Source organism: Podarcis cretensis, assembly GCF_951804945.1.
Source record: "Podarcis cretensis genome assembly, chromosome: 3".
NCBI classification, from domain to species: domain Eukaryota; kingdom Metazoa; phylum Chordata; class Lepidosauria; order Squamata; family Lacertidae; genus Podarcis; species Podarcis cretensis.
This window is the reverse complement of record NC_137172.1, coordinates 126,593,778-126,620,919: the sequence shown is the minus strand read 5'-3', so window position 1 is coordinate 126,620,919 and position 27,142 is coordinate 126,593,778. Positions and strand designations below refer to the sequence as shown.

The following is a 27,142-nucleotide window of genomic DNA, read 5'->3' as shown; positions in this document are numbered from 1 at the left end:
CCACCCATAATGAGAAAACGAAAACAAAACTGTTCACACAAAAGGCAGGCCTTACATCCAGGCTTTTACTGACCGTACATTAAAATACCTTTTCACAAGAGATAATAAAACACAGCACCCAGAATTAGGAAGAGATAACCAGGCTGGAATAGTAGATCATGTCAGATCATTTTCCTCCACAAATTTTACAATATTCTTCCGCGGTATCCACTTCCTCCCCCCTTGGATCGCTTGCTATTTCCAGGTCTGTCAAATATTTGGTCATCCTTCTCACTCTGAGTAAAAAGACTTCCTCATTTCAATGTTTACAAATAAAAATACAATACCAAATACTTTGAATCATTCCCAGATTCTGTCAATATCCAGGATAATATTTCCCAATTGCTAAATTTCTAGCAATCAGAACTGGAATATCATATTCCAGTCTTAATAGATTACCTAAAAATGACACTTGTTATCCAGAGATTCTATTTATTTTTTTAAAATAATTTTTTATTGATTTTTCCATGGATTCTACTTCTAACAATATATCTTTAACAATTTTTCATATTTCGACCCTCCTCCCCTGGACTTCCCTCGTACTCACATTTTGTTTTATTTCCCTATTGTTCACCTTGCGTATTTGATGTTTCCCCAAAATTTCCTCAATACATATAGTCTTATTTTTTGTTGTAGACAGTTGTGATTGTTCACTGCCAATGAGTCCATTTCTTTATGTTGCCTCTTCATATATGTTGTAAATGGTTCCCATTCTCTTTTAAAATCTTTGTTGTCCTTTTCATGTAATTTTTCTGTTAGTTTTGCCGGTTCTGCATATTCCATAAGTTTCCCTTGCCATTGTTCTTTCATTGGTATTTCTTCTGTCTTCCAAGTTTGTGCTAATTAAATTCTTGCCGCTGTTGTTGCATACATGAATAATTTCCAATTTTCTTTTTTTACATCTTGGTCTAAAATTCCTAGAAGGAATGCTTCTGGTTTCTTAACAAAAGTCTTTTTAAACAGTTTTTTCAATTCATTATATATCATTTCCCAATAATTCCTAATCTTTTTGCATCTTGCAGGATGGCTTTTTTTCTAAAAAGAAAAAAGAAGAACAAGATCTACCCCTCATATGAGGAGGAGGCCCCTGCCCTACTGCCAGCATTGGCAAAGCCTTCAACATCAGCCACAGAGGGCAGGAGGAGAAATCAAAAGATCTACCCCTCATATGAGGACGAGGCCCCTGCCCTACTGCCGGCATTGGCAAAGCCTACCCCATCAGCGGCAGAGGCCAGACCGGCAGAGGCCAGACCCCTAGTCTTGCCAGGGCTGGTGAAGCAAGACCCAAGCCAGCAGCGGCCCTCAAAAAAGAAGAGCCTTGAGGACTCTGGGCCAGCGTTCCCAGGTGAGTAGGCAGAACCAGATCCCGCTTGGGTTCCCCTTGGTCTTAGACCTGGTGTTTACCTCTACGGATGTTGGTGATCTGACACTAACTAAAAGCGAAACAAAAGAAGTGCCATGGTCAGATCACTTCCTGGTGCAACTGGACTTCTCCGCGACCCTTCCCCTCTGCAGGGAGGTGGGACCGATTCGGATGGTCTGCCCCTGCTACTTAATGGATCCAACTGGTTTCCAGAGAGCGGTAGGGGATGTTTTATCCCAAGTTGGTGGCCTCTCGGCTGATTCCCTGGTGGCCCGTTGGAATGCGGAGTTAACCAGGGCTATTGACTGTCTGGCTCCGAAGCGCCCTCTCTGATTGCATGGAGCCTGGACAGCCCCGTGGTTTTCCCCAGAGCTGAGGGCGAATCGTTGAGATGGCTAGAGTGCCGGTGGCGGAAAACTCACTCTGAATCAGACTGGACACGGGCTAGAGCTCAACGTCGAGCCTACCAAGTGGCAATGCAGAAAACAGCAGCGGGAGACTTTTTCAGGTGGTTCACAATCTATCAGAACCACTTGCACCACCAGGGCCTGGTAGGGACCCCAAGATCTCCTGCAGTGCTTTTGCAAAGTTTTTTTGCAGATAAAGTTGCTCAGATTCAGAAGGAGGTAGACTCCACCGTGGGAGCAAGGACAGGGCGGGAGAGTAGCACTGTCTAGTTCTGTCTAGTCCTGTTACATGGGATCAATTCCAATCTGTTACCTCCGAGGATGTGGACAGGCTGCTTGGACAAGTGAAACCAACCACCTGTCTCCTTGATCCTTGCCCATCCTGGCTGATAAAAACGAGCCGGGAAAGGCTGGGCGATGGGCTCTACGGGGTAGTGAATGCTTCTCTCTGTGAGGCAGCCTTCCCAGACCCACTGAAAGAGACGGTCATTAAACCGCTTCTTAAAAAAACTTTTTTAGACCCAGCCAATTTGGCCAACTATCGCCCAGTCTCAAATTTACCATTCTTGGGCAAGGTGGTTAAGCGGGTGGTTGCTGAACATCTCCAAGCATGCCTGGAGGATACGGACCATTTGGATCCCTTCCAATCAGGATTCAGGCCTCACCATGGGACTGAAACTGCCTTGGTCGCACTGGTTGATGATCTCCGGCGGGCTAGGGACAAAGGTGAGAGCTGTTTCCTAGTTCTGCTGGATCTCTCAGCGGCCTTTGACACCATCGACCATAACATCCTTCTGGACCGTCTAGAGGGGCTGGGAGCTGGGAGCACTGTTATACGGTGCTTCCGCTCCTTTCTCCTGGGCCGTGCCCAGAAAGTGGTGTTGGGGAATGAGTGTTCAGACCCCTGGGCTCTCACGTGTGGGGTGCCTCAGGGTTCCGTCCTCTCCCCCATGCTTTTTAATATCTATATGAAGCCACTGGGAGAGATCATCAGGGGGTTTGGGCTGGGTGTTCATCAGTATGCAGATGACACCCAGCTTTACCTCGCCTTTAAATCAGAACCAGTGAAGGCGGTGAAGGTCCTGTGTGAGTGCCTGGAGGCGGTTGGAGGATGGATGGTGGCTAACAGATTGAGGTTGAATCCTGACAAGACTGAAGTCCTGTTTTTGGGGGACAGGGGGCTGGCGGGTGTGGGGGATTCCCTGGTCCTGAATGGGGTAACTGTGCCCCTGCGCAGCCTGGGAGTCACTTTGGACTCACAGCTGTCCATGGAGGCACAGGTTACTTCTGTATCCATAGCAGCTGTCTACCAACTCCACCTGGTATGCAGGATGAGACCCTCCCTGCCTGCAGACTGTCTCACCAGAGTGGTGCATGCTCTAGTTATCTCCCGCTTGGACTACTGCAACGCACTCTACGTGGGGCTACGTTTGACGGTGACCCAGAAACTGCAATTAATCCAGAATGTGGCAGCTAGACTGGTGACTGGGAGCGGCCGCCGGGACCAAATAACACTGGTTCTGAGAGATGTGCATTGGCTCCCAGTACGTTTCCGAGCACAATTCAAAGTGTTAAAGCCCTAAACGTCCTCGGTCCAGTATACCTGAAGGAGCCTCTCCACCCCCATCATTCAGCCAGGACACTGAGATCCAGCACCTAGGGCCTTCGGGCGGTTCCCTCATTGCGAGAAGTAAGGTTACAGGGAACCAGACAGAGGGCCTTCTCGGTAGTGGCGCCCACCCTGTGGAATACCCTCCCTTCAGATGTGAAGGAAATAAGTAGCTACCCTATCTTTAAAAGACATCTGAAGGCAGCCCTGTTTAGGGAAGTTTTTAACATTTAACACTGTATTGTTTTTAATACTTGATTGGGAGCCGCCCAGAGTGGCTGGGGAAACTCAGCCAGATGGGCGGAGTATAAATAATAAATTATTATGATGATGATACAAGGTCAGGGTCTCTCTTGGTTTCCTTGATGTCTGGGTGGAAGTCCCCCACCCCACCCCACCCCTCCTTGTTAAGAGGCGTGGGACTTCCGGGTGGCTGCCCCTGTTCTGCATTGTTGGGGGTTGGACTAGGTGACCCCCGCAGGTCCCTTCAGACGCTACAGTTCTATGATCCCTGTTCAGATATGGCATGCACCCGCTCATTGCAACAGGCGAGAAGCCCCCTGAGAAAGAACTTGCCGTCTTTTCTCATGTATAAGACGAGGTTTTTTACCCCCCAAATCAAGTGTCAAATTGGGGCTCCTCTTCTACAGGGGGAGTGCTGAGGGGGGACGGGCGCTTGATTGTAGCCGCCAGGAAGAGATTCCCAGCTATGATTTCTTTGCTGTGGAAAGGGCTGTTGTCAACTGGCAGACGATAGGTGACTTGGTGGCTGATGCCTGCCTGCAATTGTGCAATTTGATTAATGGCTCCCTCCCCACCAAAAAAGCTCAACCACTCTGGGCAACCCCTCCCCAAAAAAGCTTAACAAGTCTTGGCAATCTGCCCCCGTTTTCTAAATTTTGAGTGCCCAGAAATAGGGGGCGTCTTATACATGGGGGCGTGTTATACATGGAAAAACACGGTACCTTTCCCTCTCATCCACCTCATTTACTCACCTCTCTCTCTCTCTTTTTTTCTGAAGAACTCTCTGATGAAAACTTAGAGTACTTGTTGGTGGGTAAGAAAATGCTGGGAGGAAGAACCGTCAGAGAAGCTTTGGAGATGATGGATGAAAGGGAGATTTTGGAGACCATCCTCCAACACCTCCAGCCACCTCCCCAGGTGTGTGTGATGCAGGGTGGATTTGATTGAAATCAAATCTATTTAAAGCATATTTTTACATTCTTGCTTGTATAATCTTAATATTTACAATCAGATGAAGGTTTCATTTTGGGAATAATAAATTTCCAGAGTAGTTTTTACTACTGATTTGGTTATACTGTTAGGAATGCATTGACACATAATTATGAAATTATTGTGGGGTATAATAAGTTAACTGCGTACAGACTCTTCAGGTTACATACGCTTCAGGTTACAGACTCCGCTAACCCAGAAATAGTACCTCGGGTTAAGAACTGCCATCGGCTCAGGGGCGAGAGGGGAAAAGCCGGGTGGATTTCAGAGAGCCCCCAAAGATCGTGGGAAGCAGCACTTCCTCAGCGGAGGAAGGAGAGGAGAAGCATTTTATTTTAGAAATCCAAATTAATTTTTTTAAAAATGTGATTTAAATCAAAGAAATCCATTTTTAAAAAAGGGGGTCATTGATTTTTAGCCACCCTGGTCTGATGTTGCGCAGCGTGAACCAGGATTCCCCAACCTGGTGCCCTCTAAATGTTCTGGACCATATGCTGCCTGGGGCTGGTGGGAGCATGTAGAAGGGGAACTGCCATGAACTATCACAGGCAAAGGCAAACCCAGCCCTCCAGCTGTTTTGGGACTACAGCTCCCATCATCCCTAGCTAACAGGACCAGCAGGTCAGGGGTGATGGGCATTGGAGTCCCCAAACAGCTGGAGGGCCGTGTTTGCCTCGGCCTGAACTATTGGGAGCCCAGCTTGGAGGAAGGTCCTATTTGCAGATGCAAGAGACGACTTTCTCCTGGTGGGGCTTGAAAAGAGGACCAGGCAAATTTGGGGAAGCAGAGAAGGCGATCAGTGCAGCATCTGTAGACCGGAAGAAGAACCAATCCATGAACTTGATTTGGTGGGATGACTTGGACCCCAGGAAATGTTGCATGTTTTTTTCTTTAACTTTTGCAACTGATCGTTCCCGATATCTGGGAACGTTTGAGAATCCGATATTGTGCAGTAAAAGTTTTTGTGACTGTATTGTGCCTGATATGGCCAATATTTCCTCTTCGCTCTCAAGAGCAGTTAATTTGCCAGGCCTGGGCATTTGGCAGAGCAGGCAAGCAAATACTTTCTGCAACAGAAAATTTAATAAATAATCATACTGGGAGTGGTATTGTCTGTTTGTTATTATGGTATGTATTTTTGAGTTTTTATATTGTAAACCGCCCAGTGATCTTCGGATGAAGGGCAGTACAGAAATTTAATAAATAATAGTAATAGCCACAATGCCTAGATTCTGTTTGTTCATGGCAAGAAACAAAGTGCTTTAAATGAATGGTGTGTCTCCCAGTCCAGAGGATTTATTGAATCTTCTTTGGAGTGTTACTTTAAAAAAGAAGAAGAATTGATTGCAATAGATTTTACTCCAAATGATTTTTGCAAGAAGTCTATTTCTAGGCATGTGGGTTTTTTTTAGAGAAGACAAGTGGCAGATAGATGGCAACTGTTCTCTAGACAAGAAACATGACACTTTTCTTCATTTTATTCCCAGCAGAAGACATCCAAGCCTGGACACAACAAGGTAAGTCCTTGTCGCGAATTCCTCGCAACACTTTTAGCGGAATGCTCAGAGTCCCAGGTTCTTTAGTGCAGTATTTATTATTGTGAGCTCAATATATATACAAATATCTACAGAAGCAGTTCATCTAATCAGACAGAGTACCTCCACCTTGAGGCAAAAGAAGACTCCACACTCATCTACACCACTCCACCACTATTGGACAGGCTTCCCTTTTAAACCGGTGACAGCCAATCACATTACTGCTGCGTCATTCTGACCCAGCACTTCCACAGAGAGTATTGGATCTGTAGCCTTATTGGAGTTCACTGACTGGGTCTGCGTTGCTCCGGGACAGGAGGAAGGAAGCCAAATGACACCAAGGTTGATTCAAAGAAGAAAGAGTTTATTCTGCTCTCCGGATAGCAGAAGGTACTTGCGTGATCAAGTCCACAGCAAGTCCAAAGGAATTTTAGGTGGTTCACCGGGGAGTCCCCCGGTGTCTTCCGACACCGGTACGTTCTCCTGGTCAGTGTTATCAGCAAGCCAGATGTCTCTCGCACATGGACAGCTTGAGCGCATCCCACGCCTCACTTGCTGTCACCTTATCAGCTACGTAGACTAGCTGGCTGTCGTCCATTCCAAGGATGATCATAGCCAAGGTTTTCTCATCCTTTTCATCCTCCTCAGGGGGCTGCGGTGGATCTTCCACCACTTTCCACAGGCCCTCACGCTTGAGAAAGTGTTGCATGCGGACTGACCAGATGCTGTAGTTCATGGCCGTCAGCTTCTCCAGCAGCACGCCAGCTCTGGACTGCTCCATTGCTGCAGCTCCCCTCCAGCACCCACGGCTAGATAACAGCCACCTGTATTCATGCGCAGCAGAAGTGTGCTGGGCCCATAACCCTGTCACGAATTCCTCGCGGCGCTTTTAGCAGAAAGCTCAGAGTCCTAGGTTCTTTAGTGCAGTATTTATTATTGTGAGCTAAATATATATACAAATATCTACAAAAGCAGTTCATCTAATCAGACAGAGTACCTGCGCCATGAGGCAAAAGAAGACTCCACACTCATCTACACCACTCCACCACTATTGGACAGGCTTCCCTTTTAAACCGGTGACAGCCAACCACATTACTGTGGAGGGAGGCTGGGGACACCTGTAAGAGGCTGCAGGTGCAGGTATTAGTCCTCTAAAAAAGCGGGAAGAGCCTAGGGTCAGCGTATCTAGGACAAAAGTGTGTCATGAGAATGAAAGACGAGGCTGCTGGGTTAGACCAGCATCCTTATCTCACAGTGGCCAACCAGATGCCCATGGGAAACTGGAAAGCAGAATTCGAACACAGAGCACTCTCCCCTTCCTGTGGTTTCCAGCAACTGGTATTCAGAAGCATTCCTGCCTCCAACAGTGGAGGCAGAGCAATTAGGACATGCTGAACTTGTCAACTTTCAAATTCCCCAAATGAGGAGTACTAAAGAGTTGTAATAGGGACGCGGGTGGTGCTGTGGGTTAAACCACTGCGCCGCTTGGGCTTGCCGATCGGAAGGTCGGCGGTTCGAATCCCTGCGATGGGGTGAGCTCCCGTTGTTCGGCCCCAGCTCCTGCCCACCTAGCAGTTCAAAAGCACATAGTGCAAGTAAATAATAATAATAATAATAATAATAATAATAATAATAATAATTTATTTATATCCCACCCTCCCCAGCTGAAGCCAGTACTGCTCCGGCTGGAAGGTAAACGGCATTTCTGTGAGCTGCTCTGGTTTCGCCAGAAGCGGCTTAGTCATGCTGGCCACATGACCTGGAAAAACTGTCTGTGGAAGCAGACAAATGCCGGCTCCCTCGGCCTTAAAGCGAGATGAGCTTTAAGCCCAGAGTCGTTTGCGACTGGACTTAATTGTCAGGGGTCCCTTTACCTTTACCTTTAAAGAGTTGTAACATGACTTGGGAATTCAGAAGATGTGTAAAATTGCATACAAATCATTAAAACAATTGCCTAGTACTTGCAATCTATTGTTATTATTTAGTATTACCCGACATTTTCAGACGGTAAAATTGAAATTCTTTGGTTTTCCAAAAGCAGTTGATGTAGCTGGTGGGGTCTCCTCCCTGTGACTCACCCAAACCTTCCCCAACCCTTAGAACGCCCTCTATAGATACTATGGACTCAAGCTGCGGGATTCCAGGAGCGCAGAGACAGTCCACCAGTACCTGCACTTACTCCTGAGGTTGCCTCTCGAAGAGGAAGCAGACAGAGAGGTGAGTGAATGTGTGGGATGTCAGGGGGGAGGAGAGCCAGTGGGACTGGGACTGCGCTCACACGGAGACTGTCCTGGAAGAGCCTCCTCCTTCTGAACCCTCCTGATTCAAGCGCCTCCCCAGGCTGCTCCCCAGTGTCCCACCACCACAATCCAGGGTCCCCCACTCTTACTCATCCAGCCAGTCCCTGACATTACCCCACCAGCCCTCTGTCCTGATTTCCGGATTGGTCTCTGCTCATGACCTTCCTCCCTCCAAGGATTTTGTGCCCACCCACTCACCCCCTCAAAGCCTCTTACAGGAGCAACTGCTTTTCAGCATTCAACATATCTGGGCAGATTTGTTTAGTTTTGGGTTAGATCAGAGCAGCCAGCAAGTGGCCCTCAATGCCTTTCTTGGCAGCCCTCAGCAAGCTTGGAGGCACCCCTACACACCTGTAGGCCTTGCACTGCCTTCCCAAAGCTGGGTAAGGAGGTGCTGGGCTTGGGGAAGGAGGCAGGTGTGATCTGTCAGGGTCCTAGAGTCCTCAGTTAGCTCTTTCCCACCTTTGGCAAGAAGGTGGGAAGGCTCTAGGTCCCGCCAGAGCCTCGTGCCTCCTTCCCAAAACCCAGTGCCTCACCTGCCTACCTTTGGGAAGGCAGCATGCGGGCCGGGGCGTGTGTGTCAAATTGTGGCCTTGCTCCCCTCTCCCACACGACAAGTCAGTGTGCGGCCCACAGGTTCTGTGCTGAACTACTCTTGTGGCCCACTTGGTATGAGAAATTGGAGCACCCTGGTTTAGATGGTGCATATTCCTGCTCTGGCGCCTTTGGGTGAGGGGTGGATTACAAATACTTCCAGGGAATAAATGGTGCATTTTAATGTAGTTGAGTGTTTAATGAAGCCAAGAACTGTATCACAAGATTTGAAAATGTCAGAATGCAAGGCATCCTTGCGTTGCAAGCTGCACGAGTCTGGGAGGTGTGGTCTGGTCAGTTCACATCAGAATTCACAAAAATATCGTTCTTCAAACCACCCCTATTATTATCCGGGATGAAAGGATCTCTTCAAATTGGTTCTCTAAGTGTCTCATTTCTCCATTCTTAAATTCTTAAATTTGGTTCCCCACATTTCGCAGGAATCTGCTTACAGAATCACATTTATCCTCCATCCCTCATGATCAGCTTAGCTTAATGGTTGCCATCAGTTTCATTTTAATTGATTTTATTTAATTTTTATAATGAAATGTTTTTAGAATGTTGTACTATTTAATTGTTGTTAGCTGCCCTGAGCCCAGCTTTGGCTGGGGAGGGTGGGATATAAATAAAATTTATTATTATTATTATCACTAATTGCAATCAAGAAAACGACATGTTTGACGTGCCTCATTCTCCCTAGGGAATTTCTGAGGCTATTGGTGTGGCTTCAAGCACCCATATTTCACAGGTGCTGATGGCAGTGCGGGACTTCGGCCACGCAGCCATTGCAAGGAATACTGAGACGTCTGAGGTAAGGGTGTGAAGTGAGGAAGGAGCGTAGCCCCTGAGGTAAGGGTGTGAAGTGAGGAAGGAGCGTAGCCCCGAATCCTGCCCCATTTCCAAACATGCTCTTTTTCAAGGGATGGGATCCTTACCATTCCAAAAAGGCAATTGGATCTGCTCTCAGTATGGAAGCCAGACAGCTTCCTCTGTGGGTATGTCTCAGTCATCCTTCTGAAGTGGGCTCCAGCAGTCCTGTCTCTGTGGCTCCAGATCCTAGATCTGATCTGATCCCTTGGCTCAGTCAGTCAGTCAAACAGATTCGTTAGAAACCATTGGTCACCCCTCAAAGTACACTGACCCCTGTTTTTAGGTTGGTTGTCAGATGGTTGGTTGGCATTTCTTCAATAGTGGAAGCTAATGGGGACCCCCAAGGGTCATCTAGTCCAACCCCCTCCAATGCAGGAATCTTAAGCATCCCTGAGAGATGGCCATCCAACCTCCAACGAAGGAGAGTCCACAACCTCCCAAGGGAGAGTGTTCTGCTGTCAGAAAGCTTTGAATGAAGAACCTCTTAGAGTTTGGAAGAGGGGACACCTCTCCAACTGAGGGGAGGGAGCAGAACCCAAGAGAGAAGGCAGGCGGCAGGCTGGGAGAGGCAGAGAGAAAGAGGGGAGAGGTTTCAGCTGCATCCCCTGCCAAATTTGCTCTCGTGCAAGGGTTCTTCTGCCTTACGGGAGTGCCTGCTGGCCCCATTCAACTATGTTCTAGAGTAGACCCACTGAATTTAATGAAGATGACTAAGTTAGGCCCATTCATTTCGACAGGTCTACTTGAAGCAAAGCATAGTTGAGTGTCGCTCTCTGTGTTCACCTCCATATATTTGTCAATTAAGCAAATTATTACAAAGGCATGTGAGGAGAATCAGAACTTACAGGGTTAAACAGTTCTGTGTGACGTCTCACATTCTGAGGCGTGGTTATGTTCACATACGGGAATCTTTCTTTGTGTGTGAGTTTCCTTTCGTTTTTGGCTGACAGGCGAAAGGATGTCTGCTCTTTCGCCGGGCTGATTTATGATGTTTTTCTACTCATTAAAAGACTGTTGGAGTTTAGCAAGAAGCCTGCATTCAGTCTGATTTATTATCCACACACAAGGCAACAGTTTCTGCCGCTGCAAAACTCTGCTAAGGACTTTGCTAAGAGAGCTAAGGGAGCTCAAGTTTTCTATCGGCACAGACGTCCATCGGCGCAGCAGAAGTGTACTGGGCGCCATTTTATCTCACAAGGCATAGTAACAGTTCCATAACCTGAGGGGGCCTTGGGGTCATGTGCCCCCGACTCTCCAATTCTCCAACCCAGCTGGAAGGAGATCAGATCCTTTTCCTTCCACTTTCAGTTAACTTCCCTCAAGCTTCCGGTCTCCGTTTTGCAACTGTGCTAGAGGAGAAGGGAGCAGGAGCCGATGAGTCCAAGGCTCATTCACACAATAATAAACCATAGTTTATCACAGAGGTAACCAAATGGTGCCCTTCAGATGCTACAGACTGCAACTCCCATCCCTCCTGACCTCTGGCCATGCTGGCTGAGGCTGATGGGAGCTAGAGGCCAACCTATGTTGATGCCTATGTTTATTGTTACATCTGAACGCAGCCCTGAACTCTCTTGTGCTCTGCCATCCAAGAGAAATGAAACCCAGGAGTGTGGTACCTCTGGATTTTTGCTGTGAGTTGGTAAATGACCAAGGAAATTTCCCAACCCTCACTATGGAGAAGATGAGCAGATCCACCTGGTTCATTTTAATTTTTAAAAAGCAGCTCCCATGGAAAAGAGCACCAGTGGTCAGTCTACCCTACACTGTCCTGCACTTTCTCCCTGGTTGACTGACCGAACCCAAAGAGAACACCTTCATGGTTCCTCATCATCCTGGGGAAAAAGTGACCAGTGGGGTGTCACAGGGTTCTGTCCTGGCCCGTTGTTGTTCCACGTTTTTTTAAAATAAAAGACTTGGATGAAGGAATTGAGGGGATGCTCATCAAATTTGCAGATGACACCAAACTGGGAAGGGTAACCAATGCCACAGAAGACAGAATCGGGATTCAAGATAACCTTAACAGATTGGAGAACTGGGCCCAAACTAACAAAATGAAATTCAATAGGGTCAAATGTCAGGCTCTACATTTAGGCAGGAAGAACCCGATGCACATATATAGGGTGGGGGAGCCCTGGCTTGCCAGCAGTTTGAGTTTCCTGGAGGAAAAAAAATACAAAATTTGTAAGTCTGCACAACAACTTGTTGTTGTTGCTTAGTCGTTTAGTCGTGTCCGACTCTTTGTGACCCCCTGGACCAGAGCACGCCAGGCACTCCTGTCTTCCACTGCCTCCCGCAGCTTGGTCAAACTCATGCTGGTAGCTTCAAGAACGCTGTCCAGCCATCTCGTCCTCTGTTGTCCCCTTCTCCTTGTGTCCTCCACCTTTCGCACAACAACTTACTGACTACTAATATTTTCCCAGCTGCTAAAAGGTCCCAACTAAATGGTGATTTGTCTCCAATTGCACTTAAGGTTCCCAAACTCACTTTCCCCATCCTTTCCCTCTAGAATACTAGCGAGACGAATGCCAGTATCACCGTCATCCTTTGCTGTGGTCAAATGGCATCCGGGGCACGGCAGGATGACCTCCCCCTTTTTATAGACCTCATCACAGAGGAGCTCCTCTTCCAATTCCAGAACAGCAGGAAGGTATGGCTCTGATTATCACACGGACTCCTGTTGTTTGTTCTCTCAGCTATACCATACTTTTCCGTGTATAAGACGAGGGTTTTTTTTATTATTATTAAAAAATGATGTTTAAAAATGAGGGTCATCTTATACACAGAGAGTGCATAGGGGGGACGTGGGTTTGGTTGCCGCTGCAAGCCGGAGATAGTCAACAGCTATTGTGTGCGTTATTGGTGGCTGCGGCAAGGGGTGGTGTTGATTGGCTGTCGCTGCGGAAATTGGGAAGGCGATTGGCGGTTTCTGCCGGCGAGGGACAGACAATAGGTGGGTTTTGCGACATGTGTGAGTGGCTGCATAGGTTCAGCGGGTGAGCAATTTTTGGAATCCCCTCCCCCAAATAGCTGAACAACTGTGGGTAATCCTACCCCCGAAAAGCTCAGCAACTCTGGGCAATCCTTCCCCCCTTTTCTTAATTTGGAGTCCCCCAAAATAGGGGGTGTCTTATACTCGAAAAAATATGGAGAGGCTCATGGAATCTATCGGGCTGCTGTCATCTTCTCCTACGCTGCCCTCGGATTGCTCCCCCTCGCTCTCCATCTCCTCTCCTCCCTGCGCTCCCGCTGAGTCCCTGACAGGTATATTCTGCCTTTCTCCTGTCATACGTCTCCAGGAGGTGTGCAACCATTTCCCCCATGGTCACCATCCAGGCACTGAGCAGACCACCTGAGCTCCATCAAGGTCCTTGCACCACACGCCTTCAGACTGTGCCCTAGGGAAGGGTTTTTGGCTTCATCCACCGAAGGGTTGTAGACTGGGGTGTATACTGACTCCACACTTAGGACCAGATGGGGCATTACAGTGGTACCTTGGTTCTCAAACTTAATCCATTCTGAAACCAAAGCGTTCCAAACCAAGGCATGCTTTCCCATAGAAAGTAATGCAAAATGGATTAATCTGTTCCAGACTTTTTTTAAAGAAACCCTAAAACAGCAATTTAACATGAATTTAACTATCTAACAAGACCACTTCTGGGTGAGGGTTAATTTTTGGATTGGTATCTGAAGAAGTGTGCATGCACACGAAAGCTCATACCTAGAACTAACTTAGTTGGTCTTTAAGGTGCTACTGGTAGGAATTTTTTGTTTTTGGATTGGGTTAGTGTTAGGGTAATGTCAGAGCTGCCTCTAGGTCCCAGCTCACAGAGGACCAACGCCAGGCTGTCGTTATGTACAAAAGTCTTTATTGAGGTTTAGTTTCCATTTCAAAGCCGCAGCGCGCAGCTCCAGGTCTTAAAGCCTAGACCGGCGAAGTCCCGTCTGAGTCTCCGCCCCTTCCTCACCAGTTTAAGACTCTCGCTTTGCTCCACCTCTTCCTAAGTTCCTTTCTCCTCTGGGCCCTCCTGCCCGCTAGGGTTTCATCCTTTCTGGACTCCTCTGACGCTGACCCCCCTGATTCTTCCCCCTCCTTCCGGCGGGCTTTAGGACCTGGTTCCCTATCCGGGCTACCTTCTGTGCCGCTCGCCTGTACATATGAACTTGGCGTGCGCGCCCAGCCGGCAACTTTCCTCTTGACCGTTCCCTCGCTCTCCGATGGAGGCGTGGCCAACCCTGACTCATCTTCTCTCGCTGGTGGTGAATATGAGGGCTCTGATACCTGGGACTCCTCCCCCCCACTACGCTCTGGTGGGGAAGCTGGTCCTGATTTCCAACTGCTGCTCTGGGAGTCCCCGCTGGCCCCTTGCTTCTGGGGTGTCCCCCTTGGGTCCCCCCTTGCCCTGGCCATCGGCGCCCCCTTCTGTGAATCTTCCGATTCGCTGGAGAGGCTCATGGAATCTATCGGGCTGCTGTCATATTCTCCTACGCTGCCCTCGGATTGCTCCCCCTCGCTCTCCATCTCCTCCCCTCCCTGCGCTCCCGCTGAGTCCCTGACATCCATCCCCCCCTCGAAGCCCCCCTTCCCCCCTCCCCCTCTTCTGGCGTGGGTTCCGGGTGCTCCAATGCTGTGGGGGTGCATGCCGGATACAGTTCTTCCCCCCTTGCATGCTGCCAGTCCGTGACGGGTACATCGACGTCGATCTCCTCCGCTTCCATCTCTTTGCCGGTGTGCTCGAACCCAGGGTCCTCCCCCAACCCGTCCATGCCCTCCTGTCCCCCCATTTCCTTTGGGGAGTCTGCGTGCCAGGGCCCTCTTAGCAGTTCCCTGCGCCACTCCTCCTCGGGTTGAGTGTCCCACCAATAAGAGAGTTCCGTACCAAAGTCTGAGATCGACCCCTCCGGCGAGGTAGTCTCTGGCGCCGTTTCCTCAGCTGAGGAGAACCCCTGAAACGTGCTGGCTGAGAGTGTGGGGGTGAAAAGATATTCGTCAAAATAATCCTCCGGCATGGGCCTGTGTGGGAAGAGTGCGTGGAACTCGTCTTTGAGGTAGTGCTCCTCCACCGCATAGTACGGCACCCAGCTGTTGGCGCTGGCCGGGGCACCTTCCCTTGCGAGGAGATATTCGACCCCCTCTTCCCCCCATCTTGAGTCCAAAATCTCCGTTACCTCGTTGAGTGGCCCCGCCCTCGGCGACCCCCCTGTCATGGGTGCGTCTCTAAGCGGACTAGGAGCTGTCCCTGGCGCCTGAAACCTGTGAGGTGCCTTGTAGGGCGTGAGCACCGATCTATGAAAGACCGGGTGCATTCTGGAACCCTCCGGTAGTGTCAAACGGAAGGCCACTGGGTTGATCTGTGCCTCGACTAGGTAAGGCCTAGCTGCTTGTGTCCTAGCTTCTTCTTAGCTAAGGATCTGGCCGGCACTGCCTGGGCTGCTAACCAGACCCAGTCCCCTACCCGTATGTCCTCCCCAACGCTTCTGTTTTTGTCTGCCTGCATCTTGTATACGTGTTTTGCTAGCTCTAACTGCCTTCGGAGCTGTTCATGGACCTCCTGTAACTCCTCTGCCAATGCCTCTGCTCCCTGCGGCTCCCCCTCCCCCGCTTTCTCTAAGCCCGGGAAGGTCCTGGGATGTCGCCCATTGTTGGCGAAAAACGGTGTCACCCCCGTGGACACGTGTTGTGTGTTGTTGTAGGCAAACTCGGCCAGCGGTAGGTAGTCCACCCAGGTCGAGGGCTGCTGGTTAGCGTAGCATCTAAGGTACTGCTGCATGATGGCGTTGACCCTCTCCGCTTGTCCGTTGGTCTGCGGGTGTCTTGCCGACGCTAGGTTGACCTTGACGTTCAGGATCCCCATCAGCTTCTGCCAGAAACTCGAGATGAACTGGCGCCCCCGGTCGGACAGGATAGACCGTGGCAGGCCGTGCACCTTGAACACGTGGTCTATGAACAGCTTGGCTGTCTGTTCCGCTGTGGCCACCTTCGCCCAAAGATTTCATCCTTTCTGGACTCCTCTGACGCTGACCCCCCTGATTCTTCCCCCTCCTTCCAGCGGGCTTTAGGACCTGGTTCCCTATCCGGGCTACCTTCTGTGCCGCTCGCCTGTACATTTGAACTTGGCCCGCGCGCCCAGCCGGCAACTTTCCTCTTGACCGTTCCCTCGCTCTCCGATGGAGGCGTGGTCAACCCTGACTCATCTTCTCTCGCTGGTGGTGAATATGTGGGCTCTGATACCTGGGACTCCTCCCCCCCACTACGCTCTGGTGGGGAAGCTGGTCCTGATTTCCAACTCCTGCTCTGGGAGTCCCCGCTGGCCCCTTGCTTCTGGGGTGTCCCCCTTGGGTCCCCCCTTGCCCTGGCCATCGGCGCCCCCTTCTGTGAATCTTCCGATTCGCTGGAGAGGCTCATGGAATCTCTCGGGCTGCTGTCATCTTCTCCTACGCTGCCCTCAGATTGCTCCCCCTCGCTCTCCATCTCCTCCCTTCCCTGCGCTCCCGCTGAGTCCCTGACAGGTAAGGATTAGAATTAGGATTAGGGTAGGTGTGGCTTTATGTTTCCTTGTGATTTTGATTCAAACTCAATTTTATAAAATCCCTTCTCCTTTCAGAATGAGGCTTTGAAGAAGAGCTTTATTAAGGCAGCAACTCTAACAACCAAGGCGCTTGTGCAATCGAATGTGGGATATGTCACCTTCCCCCACAAAGACGAGCTCACCTTCTGCATCACAGTGAGTAAAAAGAAAAAAAGAGGGGGAATCTCCTGGGGTTTCTTTTCAGAGCGTTTTTTCTTAAAAATAGCTGTGTAGGTCTAGCTCTGGGTTGCATGTTCTGATCATCTGGCCTCAAACCATTTCTGGGTAGTCACGTTCTGCTCCAACTCAAGTTTCCAAACCCACTTGAAAGGCAGCCCTACATTGTGGCAACCTCAGCAGGATGTCACCAGTGTCTAAGTAAAAGAGGCTAGGTTCTCCCAGGAGGAGAGGGCTGTCGATGGCTCCCAGCCATGATTGCTATGTTCTACCTCCACAGAGGAAGGAACCAATGTTTCTGAATATAGTTGCTGGAAGCCACAGGCGGGGAGAGGGCTCTTGGGCTCATGGTCTGCTCCCTGGTTTCTCACAGATGTCTGGTTGGCCACTGTGAGAATGCTGTGAGGATGCTGGACTAGATGGGCCCTTGGCCTGGTCCAGAAGGCTGATCTTATGCTGTTCTTATGCGGTACAGCTCTGCCCAGGAGAAAAAGGGATCTTATTCCCAGATCCAGGAAGCCCACTCTCCTCCCCTAGGACGACCCACTTGCCAATTGCAAAGAAGTTGTCAAGTGGGCTGGATAGAGAGCACAACTCAGGCCTTGGTGTGGTGGCAGGGATGGCGCCTCCAGTTCCCTGACATGCTGTGTGCTTCCCCACCACAGGAGGTCATCAAAGAGGAGCCAATGGCATCACTCAGCATCTTACACCCCGCAATGGAAACGATCATTCGCATGACGTAAGTACGGCCAGACACAGTACATATTTCTTCACCAGGTTTATGGACTGGTGGGTGCTGATCCTTTCCTCTCCCCTTCTTTCTCTTTTCAGTGCCTTGAGACCATGCATGGACCCCCTGCTCCGGTCTCAGCTGCTACAAAAAACCATCAGGAAAGTCTTCCAATTGCCATCATTGCAGGTTACGAAGGTCAAAGCCGGGAGCTCCGTGCCGGCAACACAGAGCCAGGTGACTGGACCTTCTGCTTCTGGAGGAAAATGGGGTTGCCAGGTTAAAGGATTTGAGGGCAAAGAGTCTGAGCCGTTTAAGCTGCAAAGAATGCTGCCCGAGACACTTGACCCATCACAATGATGTAACAGCCAGAGACTTGGGGTGTATATTTTTGATTTTAATCCTGTTTCCATATTTATTGCATTTCACCTTTGGCTAGAATGCATCCACGAATGATTCCTGCATGCCTGCATTTTGTGACTCTCATGCCTCCCTCCTACGCTGCATTTAATTTTATTTGTTTGCTTGTTCGTTTATATGCTGCCCATCTGATTGGGTTACTCTAGCCACTCTGGGTGGCTTCCAACAAATTAAAACACAACCAGACATCAAATATTTAAAACTTCCCTATGCAGGGCTGCCTTCAGATGTCTTCAGATGGAAGTATAATGATGTATCTCTCTGACATCTGATAGGAGGGTGTTCCACGGGGTGGGCCCCACCACCAAGAAGGCCCTCTGCCTTGGAACACCCCAAGGAAGTTGAGCCCAGTGTGGAGTCCTATATCTTTATATTGCATGACCTGTAACCTTACATACATCAAGAAACGTTTGATGTTTATGACTCTGTGTGCCTTGCTTGAACCCCTGCATAAGCTTTGTTACGAATTTGGACTAGAAGGCTCCAGAGCATATGGGATTTCCATGGGGGTCTTCAGCTTCTAACTGCTTTTGCTTCTCTCCTTCCAGGACTGTTATCAAGAGACGATCTACATCTGGCTCAACATGCTCACCAGCTTGCTGTCGGAGGCCCCCTCTCTGGAGACGCTGCAGAAGATATTAGTGGTAAGGGAGTCCCCAAGGCGTCAGAGCAGGGGGAAGCAGCAGCTCCCATGCCGGAGGACAGACCCTCTTGAAATGATTGCACGGGGGGCATCTGTGGCCAACTCACTGGTTGTGGGTGCTGATGGTCAAGTGGGCCTCTGTTCTGCTAGCAATGCTTGTGCAAGGCACACAAGATATGTCCTCTGCTGATGGCCTATGGGGAAGGGCCGTGGCTCGGGGCAGAGCATCTGTCTTGCATGCCCAAGGTCCCCGGTTCAGTCCTCAGCATCTCCAGGTGGGGCTGTGAAAAGGCTCTCTGTCTGAAAGGCCAAAGGGCCAACTGCCAGTCCTCATTACCTGTGGATCAATGGCTGGGCTTGGTCTAAGGATGCTTCCTGCATTCCATTGCTATGGCTGTGGTGAGGTGTATGTTGTATTGTTGTAATTATCACACACACAAACACACCAATGACAGATTGCAGGGCAGTTCACAACATAAAAATACAAAATCAGAACAGAAAATGCATAATAAAACAAAAGCAACCCAAGAGCCAATTAATATCTAATTCTACTAAGCTGCCTCGAGTCCCTGTCTGGGAAAAAGGTGGGGTATTATTATTATTATTATTATTATTATTATTATTAATAATAATAATAAACAAATTGCAGCAAACTTTCTCCTTTACAAAACAACCCCCTTTTGCAATTTGTCCCCTCTATGAAGCTTTGTGAATTTGCAAACCTGGATTAAGGGTTGTCCTTCCATGTGATGACGATGATTTCTCTCCCGCAGCACACAAATGGCTGGATTGACTCCACAAAAATCAGTGAGAGGCAAAGAGCAGTCAAGACCACCAACGTACTCATGAAATATGTCTCCGAGCATTTGGACTTTGATGTGAGTGACCAAGGCTTAACGCTGCAATTTCAAATCGTATTGCGTTGGAAAGTTCAGGTGTGAACTAGATGAAAGCTGTATGGCATGGCCATTCCAGGGGAAGGTGCCAGCCAGTGCTATTTTTCTAGAAAAAGAGGTGCCAGGACTCACCATGAACTCACCACCCTTGTTCTCTTATAACGGCAATAGTGCCCACCTGAGAGGTGCCAGTGTTAGCTTTTTGCAGTATAGTAGCACTGCAGAGAGCTTGCTGGGGAGACAATGCATAAAAAGGGACTCAAAAATAACTTAAACAAGATTTTAATAACAAAAACAAAAACTCCTTATACGCTAAATACACCAACAACAAACCAGACCCAACCACCAACCCATCCCCCAGGGTAATGGGAAAGCTAGGTGCTGCTCCTTATATACTATACCCAAATGCTGACACAGTTTAATCAATACAACTCAGCACCTGCTATGTTTCACAGCTGTAAAGCTGGGTCTCGTTATTTTGCTCTGGCCCCTTAAAGACATACACAACTGGTGGAACAATGATGAACCTTTACATTTAAAGAAACCATTCAACATTTCCCCTGCAGTTCATCATTGTGGAACAAAAACATAAAGCATATTTTGTATATGTCTTTCATGTGTAACCTTTGGAAGTGCTTTAGTAAAAATGTCTGCAATTTGATTGTCACCTGGAACATATTGCAATACAATCATTTCATCAGCAATTAGTTTCTTTACTAACTGTAAACGTAACCTTAAGACTCTAGTGCGCTGCGTATTGGTCTCTGAAAACAGGATAGCGAGTCCGCTCTGGGAATCAAGGTAAACTCTTACTAGTAGTGTTACTTTCATCTGTAGGTGTCAGAGCTGCCTCCAGGTCCCAGCTCACAGAGGACCAACGCTAGGCTGGAGTTATGTACAAAAGTCTTTATTGAGGTTCAGTTTCCATTTTAAAGCCGCAGCGTGCAGCTCTACGTCTCGACCTTAGACCGGCGAAGTCCCGTCTGAGTCTCCTCCCCTTCCACACCAGTTTAAGACTCTAGCCTTGCTCCACCTCTTCCTAAGTTCCTTTCTCCTCTGGGCCCTCCTGCCCGCTAGGGTTTCATCCTTCCTGGACTCCTCTGACGCTGACCCTGACGATTCTTGCCCCTCCTTCCGGCGTGCTTTAGGACCTGGTTCCCTATCCGGGCTACCTTCTGTGCCGCTCGCCTGTACATTTGAACTTGGCCCGCGCGCCCAGCCTGTAACTTTCCTCTTGACCGTTAACTCGCTCTCCGATGGAGGCGTGGTCAACCCTGACTCATCTTCTCTCGCTGGTGGTGCATATGTGGGCTCTGACACCTGGGACTCCTCCCCCCCACTACGCTCTGGTGGGGAAGCTGGTCCTGATTTCCAACTGCTGCTCTGGGAGTCCCCGCTGGCCCCTTGCTTCTGGGGTGCCCCCCTTGGGTCGCCCCTTGCCCTGCCCATCGGCGCCCCCTTCTGTGAATCTTCCGATTCGCTGGAGAGGCTCATGGAATCTATCGGACTGCTGTCATATTCTCCTACGCTGCCCTCGGATTGCTCCCCCTCGCTCTCCATCTCCTCTCCTCCCTGTGCTCCCGCTGAGTCCCTGACATCCATCCCCTCCTCGAAGCCCCCCCTTCCCCACTCCCCCTCTTCTGGCGTGGGTTCCGGGTGCTCCAATGCTGTGGGTGTGCATGCCGGATACAGTTCTTCCCCCCTGGCATGCTGCCAGTCCGTGACGGGTACATCGACGTCGCTCTCCTCCGCTTCCATCTCGTTGCCGGTGTGCTCGAACCCAGGGTCCTCCCCCAACCCGTCCATGCCCCCTTGTTCCCCCATTTCCTCTGGGGAGTCTGCGTGCCAGGGCCCTCTGAGCAGTCTCCTGCGCCACTCCTCCTCGGGTTGAGTGTCCCACCAATAAGAGCGTTCCGCACCCAAGTCTGAGATCGACCCCTCCGGCGAGGTAGTCTCTGGAGCCATCTCCTCAGCCGAGGAGAACCCCTGAAACGTACTGGCTGAGAGTGTGGGGGTGAAAAGATATTCGTCAAAATAATCCTCCGGCATGGGCCTGTGTGGGAAGAGTGCGTGGAACTCGTCTTTGAGGTAGTGCTCCTCCACCGCATAGTACGGCACCCAGCTGTTGGCGCTGGCCGGGGCACCTTCCCTTGCGATGAGATATTCGACCCCCTCTTCCCCCCATCTCGAGTCCAAAATCTCCGTCACCTCGTTGAGTGGCCCCGCCCTCGGCGACCCCCCTGTCATGGGTGCGTCTCTAAGCGGACTGGGAACTGTCCCTGGCTCCTGAAACCTGTGAGGTGCCTTGTAGGGCGTTAGCACTGATCTATGAAAGACCGGGTGCATTCTGGAACCCTCCGGTAGTGTCAAACGGAAGGCCACTGGGTTGATCTGTGCCTCGACTAGGTAAGGGCCTAGCTGCTTGTGTCCTAGCTTCTTCTTAGCTAAGGATCTGGCCGGCACTGCCTGGGCTGCTAACCAGACCCAGTCCCCTACCCGTATGTCCTCCCCCACTCTTCTGTGTTTGTCTGCCTGCATCTTGTATACGTGTTTTGCTAGGTCTAACTGCCTACGGAGCTGTTCATGGACCTCCTGTAACTCCTCTGCCAATGCCTCTGCTCCCTGCGGCTCCCCCTCCCCCTCTTTCTCTAAGCCCGGGAAGGTCCTGGGATGTCGCCCGTTGTTGGCGAAAAACGGTGTCACCCCCGTGGACACATGTTGTGTGTTGTTGTAGGCAAACTCCGCCAGGGGCAGGTAGTCCACCCAGGTCGAGGGCTGCTGGTTGGCGTAGCATCTCAGGTACTGCTGCATGATGGCGTTGACTCTCTCCGCTTGTCCGTTGGTCTGCGGGTGTCTTGCCGACGCTAGGTTGACCTTGACGTTCAGGATCCCCATCAGCTTCTGCCAGAAACTCGAGATGAACTGGCGCCCCCGGTCGGACAGGATAGACCGTGGCAGGCCGTGCACCTTGAACACGTGGTCTATGAACAGCTTGGCTGTCTGTTCCGCTGTGGCCACCTTCGCGCAAGGAATGAAGTGCGCCATCTTGGTGAACATGTCGACTACCATGAGTACTGCTGTTTTGCCCCTCGAGCTGGGCAGGTCAGTGACAAAGTCCAAGGCCACCCTCTCCCACGGTTCGGACGGGGTCGGTAGCGGTTCTAACAGTCCCGCCGGCGGTCTGTGTACTGGCTTGGCCCTTTGGCATGTGTCGCACCTCGTGACGTAATCCGCGACTTCTCCCCGCATCTTGGGCCACCAAAAGTCTCTGGCTACTAATTCCACCGTCTTGTCCTTGCCGAAATGTCCGGTGCTGGGTGCGTCGTGTAGCTGTTGCAGTACTGTCGCGCGGAGTTCATCTCCCGGTACGTAGATGGCCCCCTTGCGGAGGAGCAGTCCGTCGCGTATCTGGAACTCGTCGTCCTTCGCCGTGCCGCTGCGCACCTCCTCCATCTTGGATCGTGTGAAGGAATCTGTTCGCAGCTTGCGCCGTATTGCTTCCAGGTCTACAGTGGCTGAAGCGCATGCCCACGCCTTGGGTGCGAAAATGTGTTTGGCCGCTGTCAGAGCTGCCTCCAGGTCCCAGCTCACAGAGGACCAACGCTAGGCTGTAGTTATGTACAAAAGTCTTTATTGAGATTCAGTCTCCATTTCAAAGCCGCAGCGTGCAGCTCTACGTCCCGACCTTAGACCGGCGAAGTCCTGTCTGAGTCTCCTCCCCCTCCACACCAGTTTAAGACTCTCGCTTTGCTCCACCTCTTCCTAAATTCCTTTCTCCTCTGGGCCCTCCTGCCCGCTAGGGTCTCATCCTTCCTGGACTACTCTGACGCTGACCCTGACGATTCTTGCCCCTCCTTCCAGCGGGCTTTAGGACCTGGTTCCCTATCCGGGCTACCTTCTGTGCCGCTCGCCTGTACCTTTGAACTTGGCGCGCGCGCCCAGCCTGCAACTTTCCTCTTAACCGTTAACTCGCTCTCCGATGGAGGCGTGGTCCACCCTGACTCATCTTCTCTCGCTGGTGGTGCATATGTGGGCTCTGACACCTGGGACTCCTCCCCCCCACTACGCTCTGGTGGGGAAGCTGGTCCTGATTTGCAACTGCTGCTCTGGGAGTCCCCGCTGGCCCCTTGCTTCTGGGGTGTCCCCCTTGTGTCGCCCCTTGCCCTGCCCATCGGCGCCCCCTTCTGTGAATCTTCCGATTCGCTGGAGAGGCTCATGGAATCTATCGGGCTGCTGTCATATTCTCCTACGCTGCCCTCGGATTGCTCCCCCTCGCTTTCCATCTCCTCTCCTCCCTGCGCTCCCGATGAGTCCCTGACATCCATCCCCCCCTCGAAGCCCCCCCTTCCCCCCTCCCCCTCTTCTGGCGTGGGTTCCGGGTGCTCCAATGCTGTGGGGGTGTATGCCGGATACCGGTCTTCCCCCCTGGCATGCTGCCAGTCCGTGACGGGTACATCGACGTCGCTCTCCTCCGCTTCCATCTCGTTGCCGGCGTACTCGAAACCAGGATCCTCCCCCAACCCGTCCATGCCCCCTTGTTCCCCCATTTCCTCTGGGTAGTCTGCGTGCCAGGGCCCTCTGAGCAGTCTCCTGCGCCACTCCTCCTCGGGTTGAGTGTCCCACCAATAAGAGCGCTCCGCACCCAAGTCTGAGACCGACCCCTCCGGCGAGGTAGTCTCTGGAACCGTCTCCTCAACCGAGGAGAACCCCTGAAACGTACTGGCTGAAAGTGTGGGGGTGAAAAGATATTCGTCAAAATAATCCTCCGGCATGGGCCTGTGTGGGAAGAGTGCGTGGAACTCGTCTTTGAGGAAGTGCTCCTCCACCGCATAGTACGGCACCCAGCTGTTGGCACTGGCCGGGGCACCTTCCCTTGCGATGAGATATTCGACTCCCTCTTCCCCCCATCTCGAGTCCAAAATCTCCGTCACCTCATTGAGTGGCCCCGCCCTCGGCGACCCCCCTGTCATGGGTGCATCTCTAAGCGGACTGGGAGCTGTTCCTGGCTCCTGAAACCTGTGAGGTGCCTTGTAGGGCGTTAGCACCGATCTATGAAACACCGGGTGCATTCTGGAACCCTCCGGTAGTGTCAAACGGAAAGCCACTGGGTTGATCTGTGCCTCGACTAGGTAAGGGCCCAACTGCTTGTGTCCTAGCTTCTTCTTAGCTAAGGATCTGGCCGGCACTGCCTGGGCCGCTAACCAGACCCAGTCCCCTACCCGTATGTCCTCCCCCACTCTTCTGTGTTTGTCTGCTTGCATCTTGTATACGTGTTTTGCTAGGTCTAACTGCCTACGGAGCTGTTCATGGACCTCCTGTAACTCCTCTGCCAATGCCTCTGCTCCCTGTGGCTCCCCCTCCCCCTCTTTCTCTAAGCCCGGGAAGGTCCTGGGATGTCGCCCGTGGTTGGCAAAAAACGGTGTCACCCCCGTGGACACGTGTTGTGTGTTGTTGTAGGCAAACTCGGCCAGGGGCAGATAGTCCACCCAGGTCGAGGGCTGCTGGTTGGCGTAACATCTCAGGTACTGCTGCATGACGGCGTTGACCCTCTCCGCTTGTCCGTTGGTCTGCGGGTGTCTTGCCGACGCTAGGTTGACCTTGACGTTCAGGATCCCCATCAGCTTCCGCCAGAAACTCGAGATGAACTGGCGCCCCCTGTCAGACAGGATAGACCGTGGCAGGCCGTGTACCTTGAACACGTGGTCTATGAACAGCTTGGCCGTCTGTTCCGCTGTGGCCACCTTCGCGCAAGGAATGAAGTGCGCCATCTTGGTGAACATGTCGACTACCACGAGTACTGCTGTTTTGCCCCTCGAGCTGGGCAGGTCAGTGACAAAGTCCAAGGCTACCCTCTCCCACGATTCGGACGGGGTCGGTAGCGGTTCTAACAGTCCCGCCGGCCGTCTGTGGACTGGCTTGGCCCTTTGGCAGGTGTCGCACCTCGTGACGTATTCCGCGACTTCTCCCCGCATCTTGGGCCACCAAAAGTCTCTGGCTACTAATTCCACCGTCTTTTCCTTGCCGAAATGTCCGGCGCTGGGTGCGTCGTGTAGCTGTTGCAGTACTGTCGCGCGGAGTTCATCTCCCGGTACGTAGATGGCCCCCTTGCGGAGGAGCAGTCCGTCGCGTATCTGGAACTCGTCGTCCTTTGCCGTGCCGCTGCGCACCTCCTCCATCTTGGAGCGCGCGAAGGAATCTGTTCGCAGCTCGCGCCGTATCGCTTCCAGGTCTATTGTGGCAGAAGCGCATGCCCACGCCTCGGGTGCGAAAATGTGTTTGGCCGCTACCGGTGCTGCTTCCTCCAGATACTGCGGCTTCCTGGATAGCGCATCAGCCATGACGTTGTTGTCTCCGGGGATATATTCTATCCTGAAGTCGAAATCCGCAAAGAACTCCGCCCAGCGGATGTGTCTCTGGTTCAGGAACCGCGCCGTGCGCCAGTACTCCAGGTTCTTATGGTCCGTGCGAACTTGCACCGTGTGTTTGGCTCCGATGAGGAAGTGCCGCCACGCCTTGAATGCTGCATGAATGGCCAGCAACTCTCTGTCCCAGATGGTGTAGTTCTGCTCCGACTTGCTGAGCTTCCTGGAGTAGAAAGCACACGGCCTCCAATCCCCTTGCGGGTCTCGCTGCAACAGGACTGCCCCCACGGCTCTGTCGGAGGCATCCGTCTCCACCCTCATGGGCTTGCTGGGGTTCACATGCAGCAGTTGTTCCTCGGAAGCGAAAAGATGCTTGAGTTTCTGAAAGGACTGCTCCGCCTGGTTCGTACAGATGAACTTCTTCTTCTTGGAGCTGAGGGTGTCCGTGATGGCCGCCGTCTGCATAGCGAAACCCTTGATGAACTTGCGATAAAAGTTAGCAAAGCCGACAAACCTCTGGACCTCCTTCCGATTGCGCGGGCTCTTCCAGTCCAGTACTGATCGTACCTTGGCGCTGTCCGTGGCGATTCCCTTGTCGGATAGCTTGTAGCCCAGGAAATCCACCTCCGTCATGTCGAACTGGCATTTCTCCAGTTTGGCGTAAAGCCTGTGCTCCCGTAGTCTTTGCAGGACTTCCTTGACATCTCTCTCGTGAGCCTCCTGCGATTCCGAGAAGATCAGAATGTCGTCCAGGAAGCAGACGCACTTCTTGTATAGGAGCCCCGCTAACACGTGATGCATGAAGGCTTGGAAGCAGTGGGAGCCATTTTGTAAACCGAAAGGCATAACCCTATACTCATAGGTGCCCAAGGGCGTGAACATGGCCGTCTTCCACTCGTCGCCCTCCCGCATGCGTATAAGATTGTACGCCCCTCGTAGATCCAGCTTGGTGAAGATGCGTCCCTTTCTCACCGTCGCGAGCAAGTCGTCGATCTTGGGCATCGGGAAAGCCGTGGGCTTGGTTTTCGAATTTAAAATTCTGAAATCAACTACAAGCCTCTTCTGGGGCGTGTCTTTTTTCTTCACAAAGAAAACAGGACTGCCCCCCACTGCTTTGGATTCTCGGATGAATCCCCGCTTCAAATTGTGATCTATGAACTCCCTGAGCTCTTGCAGTTCGTCTTCAGACATGGAGTACAGTTTTCCGGTCGGCAGCGTTGCCCCCGGCAGGAGGTCAATCTTGCAGTCGTAGGGTCTGTGGGGAGGCAGCTTGTCCGCTTCCTTCTCGCAGAAGACCTCCAAAAACGCCTTGTACTTGTCGGGTACAGCTTGCAGCATGCCCAGTTGTAGCTGTGGGTCATCCTCTTGCCCCTCGTCCTCCTGGTTAGTCATGAT

General features: G+C 51.3%; 1 protein-coding gene across 1 annotated transcript; it reads left to right on the top strand.

The window, feature by feature from the left end:
• The first annotated feature begins 1,197 nt into the window (after positions 1–1,197).
• On the top strand, positions 1,198–19,527 carry LOC307213264 (maestro heat-like repeat family member 5). The gene is made up of 9 exons (XM_079971046.1): positions 1,198–1,384; positions 4,440–4,579; positions 6,139–6,168; positions 8,287–8,403; positions 9,781–9,891; positions 12,460–12,600; positions 16,556–16,675; positions 18,395–18,490; positions 19,263–19,527. Exons 2-9 carry the CDS (start codon positions 4,484–4,486, stop codon positions 19,428–19,430), a joined length of 879 nt encoding a protein of 292 aa, XP_079827172.1. The 5' UTR covers positions 1,198–1,384; positions 4,440–4,483; the 3' UTR covers positions 19,431–19,527.
• The last annotated feature ends 7,615 nt before the right edge of the window (positions 19,528–27,142 follow it).

Excerpts from the sequence above, each read along its gene's own strand:
- LOC307213264 (XM_079971046.1), top strand. The coding sequence starts at position 4,484 with ATGCTGGGAGGAAGAACCGTCAGAGAAGCTTTGGAGATGATGGATGAA. Across the intron at positions 4,580-6,138 it reads ACCTCCAGCCACCTCCCCAG|CAGAAGACATCCAAGCCTGG; the intron begins GTGTGTGTGATG and ends TTTTATTCCCAG. Across the intron at positions 8,404-9,780 it reads AAGAGGAAGCAGACAGAGAG|GGAATTTCTGAGGCTATTGG; the intron begins GTGAGTGAATGT and ends CATTCTCCCTAG.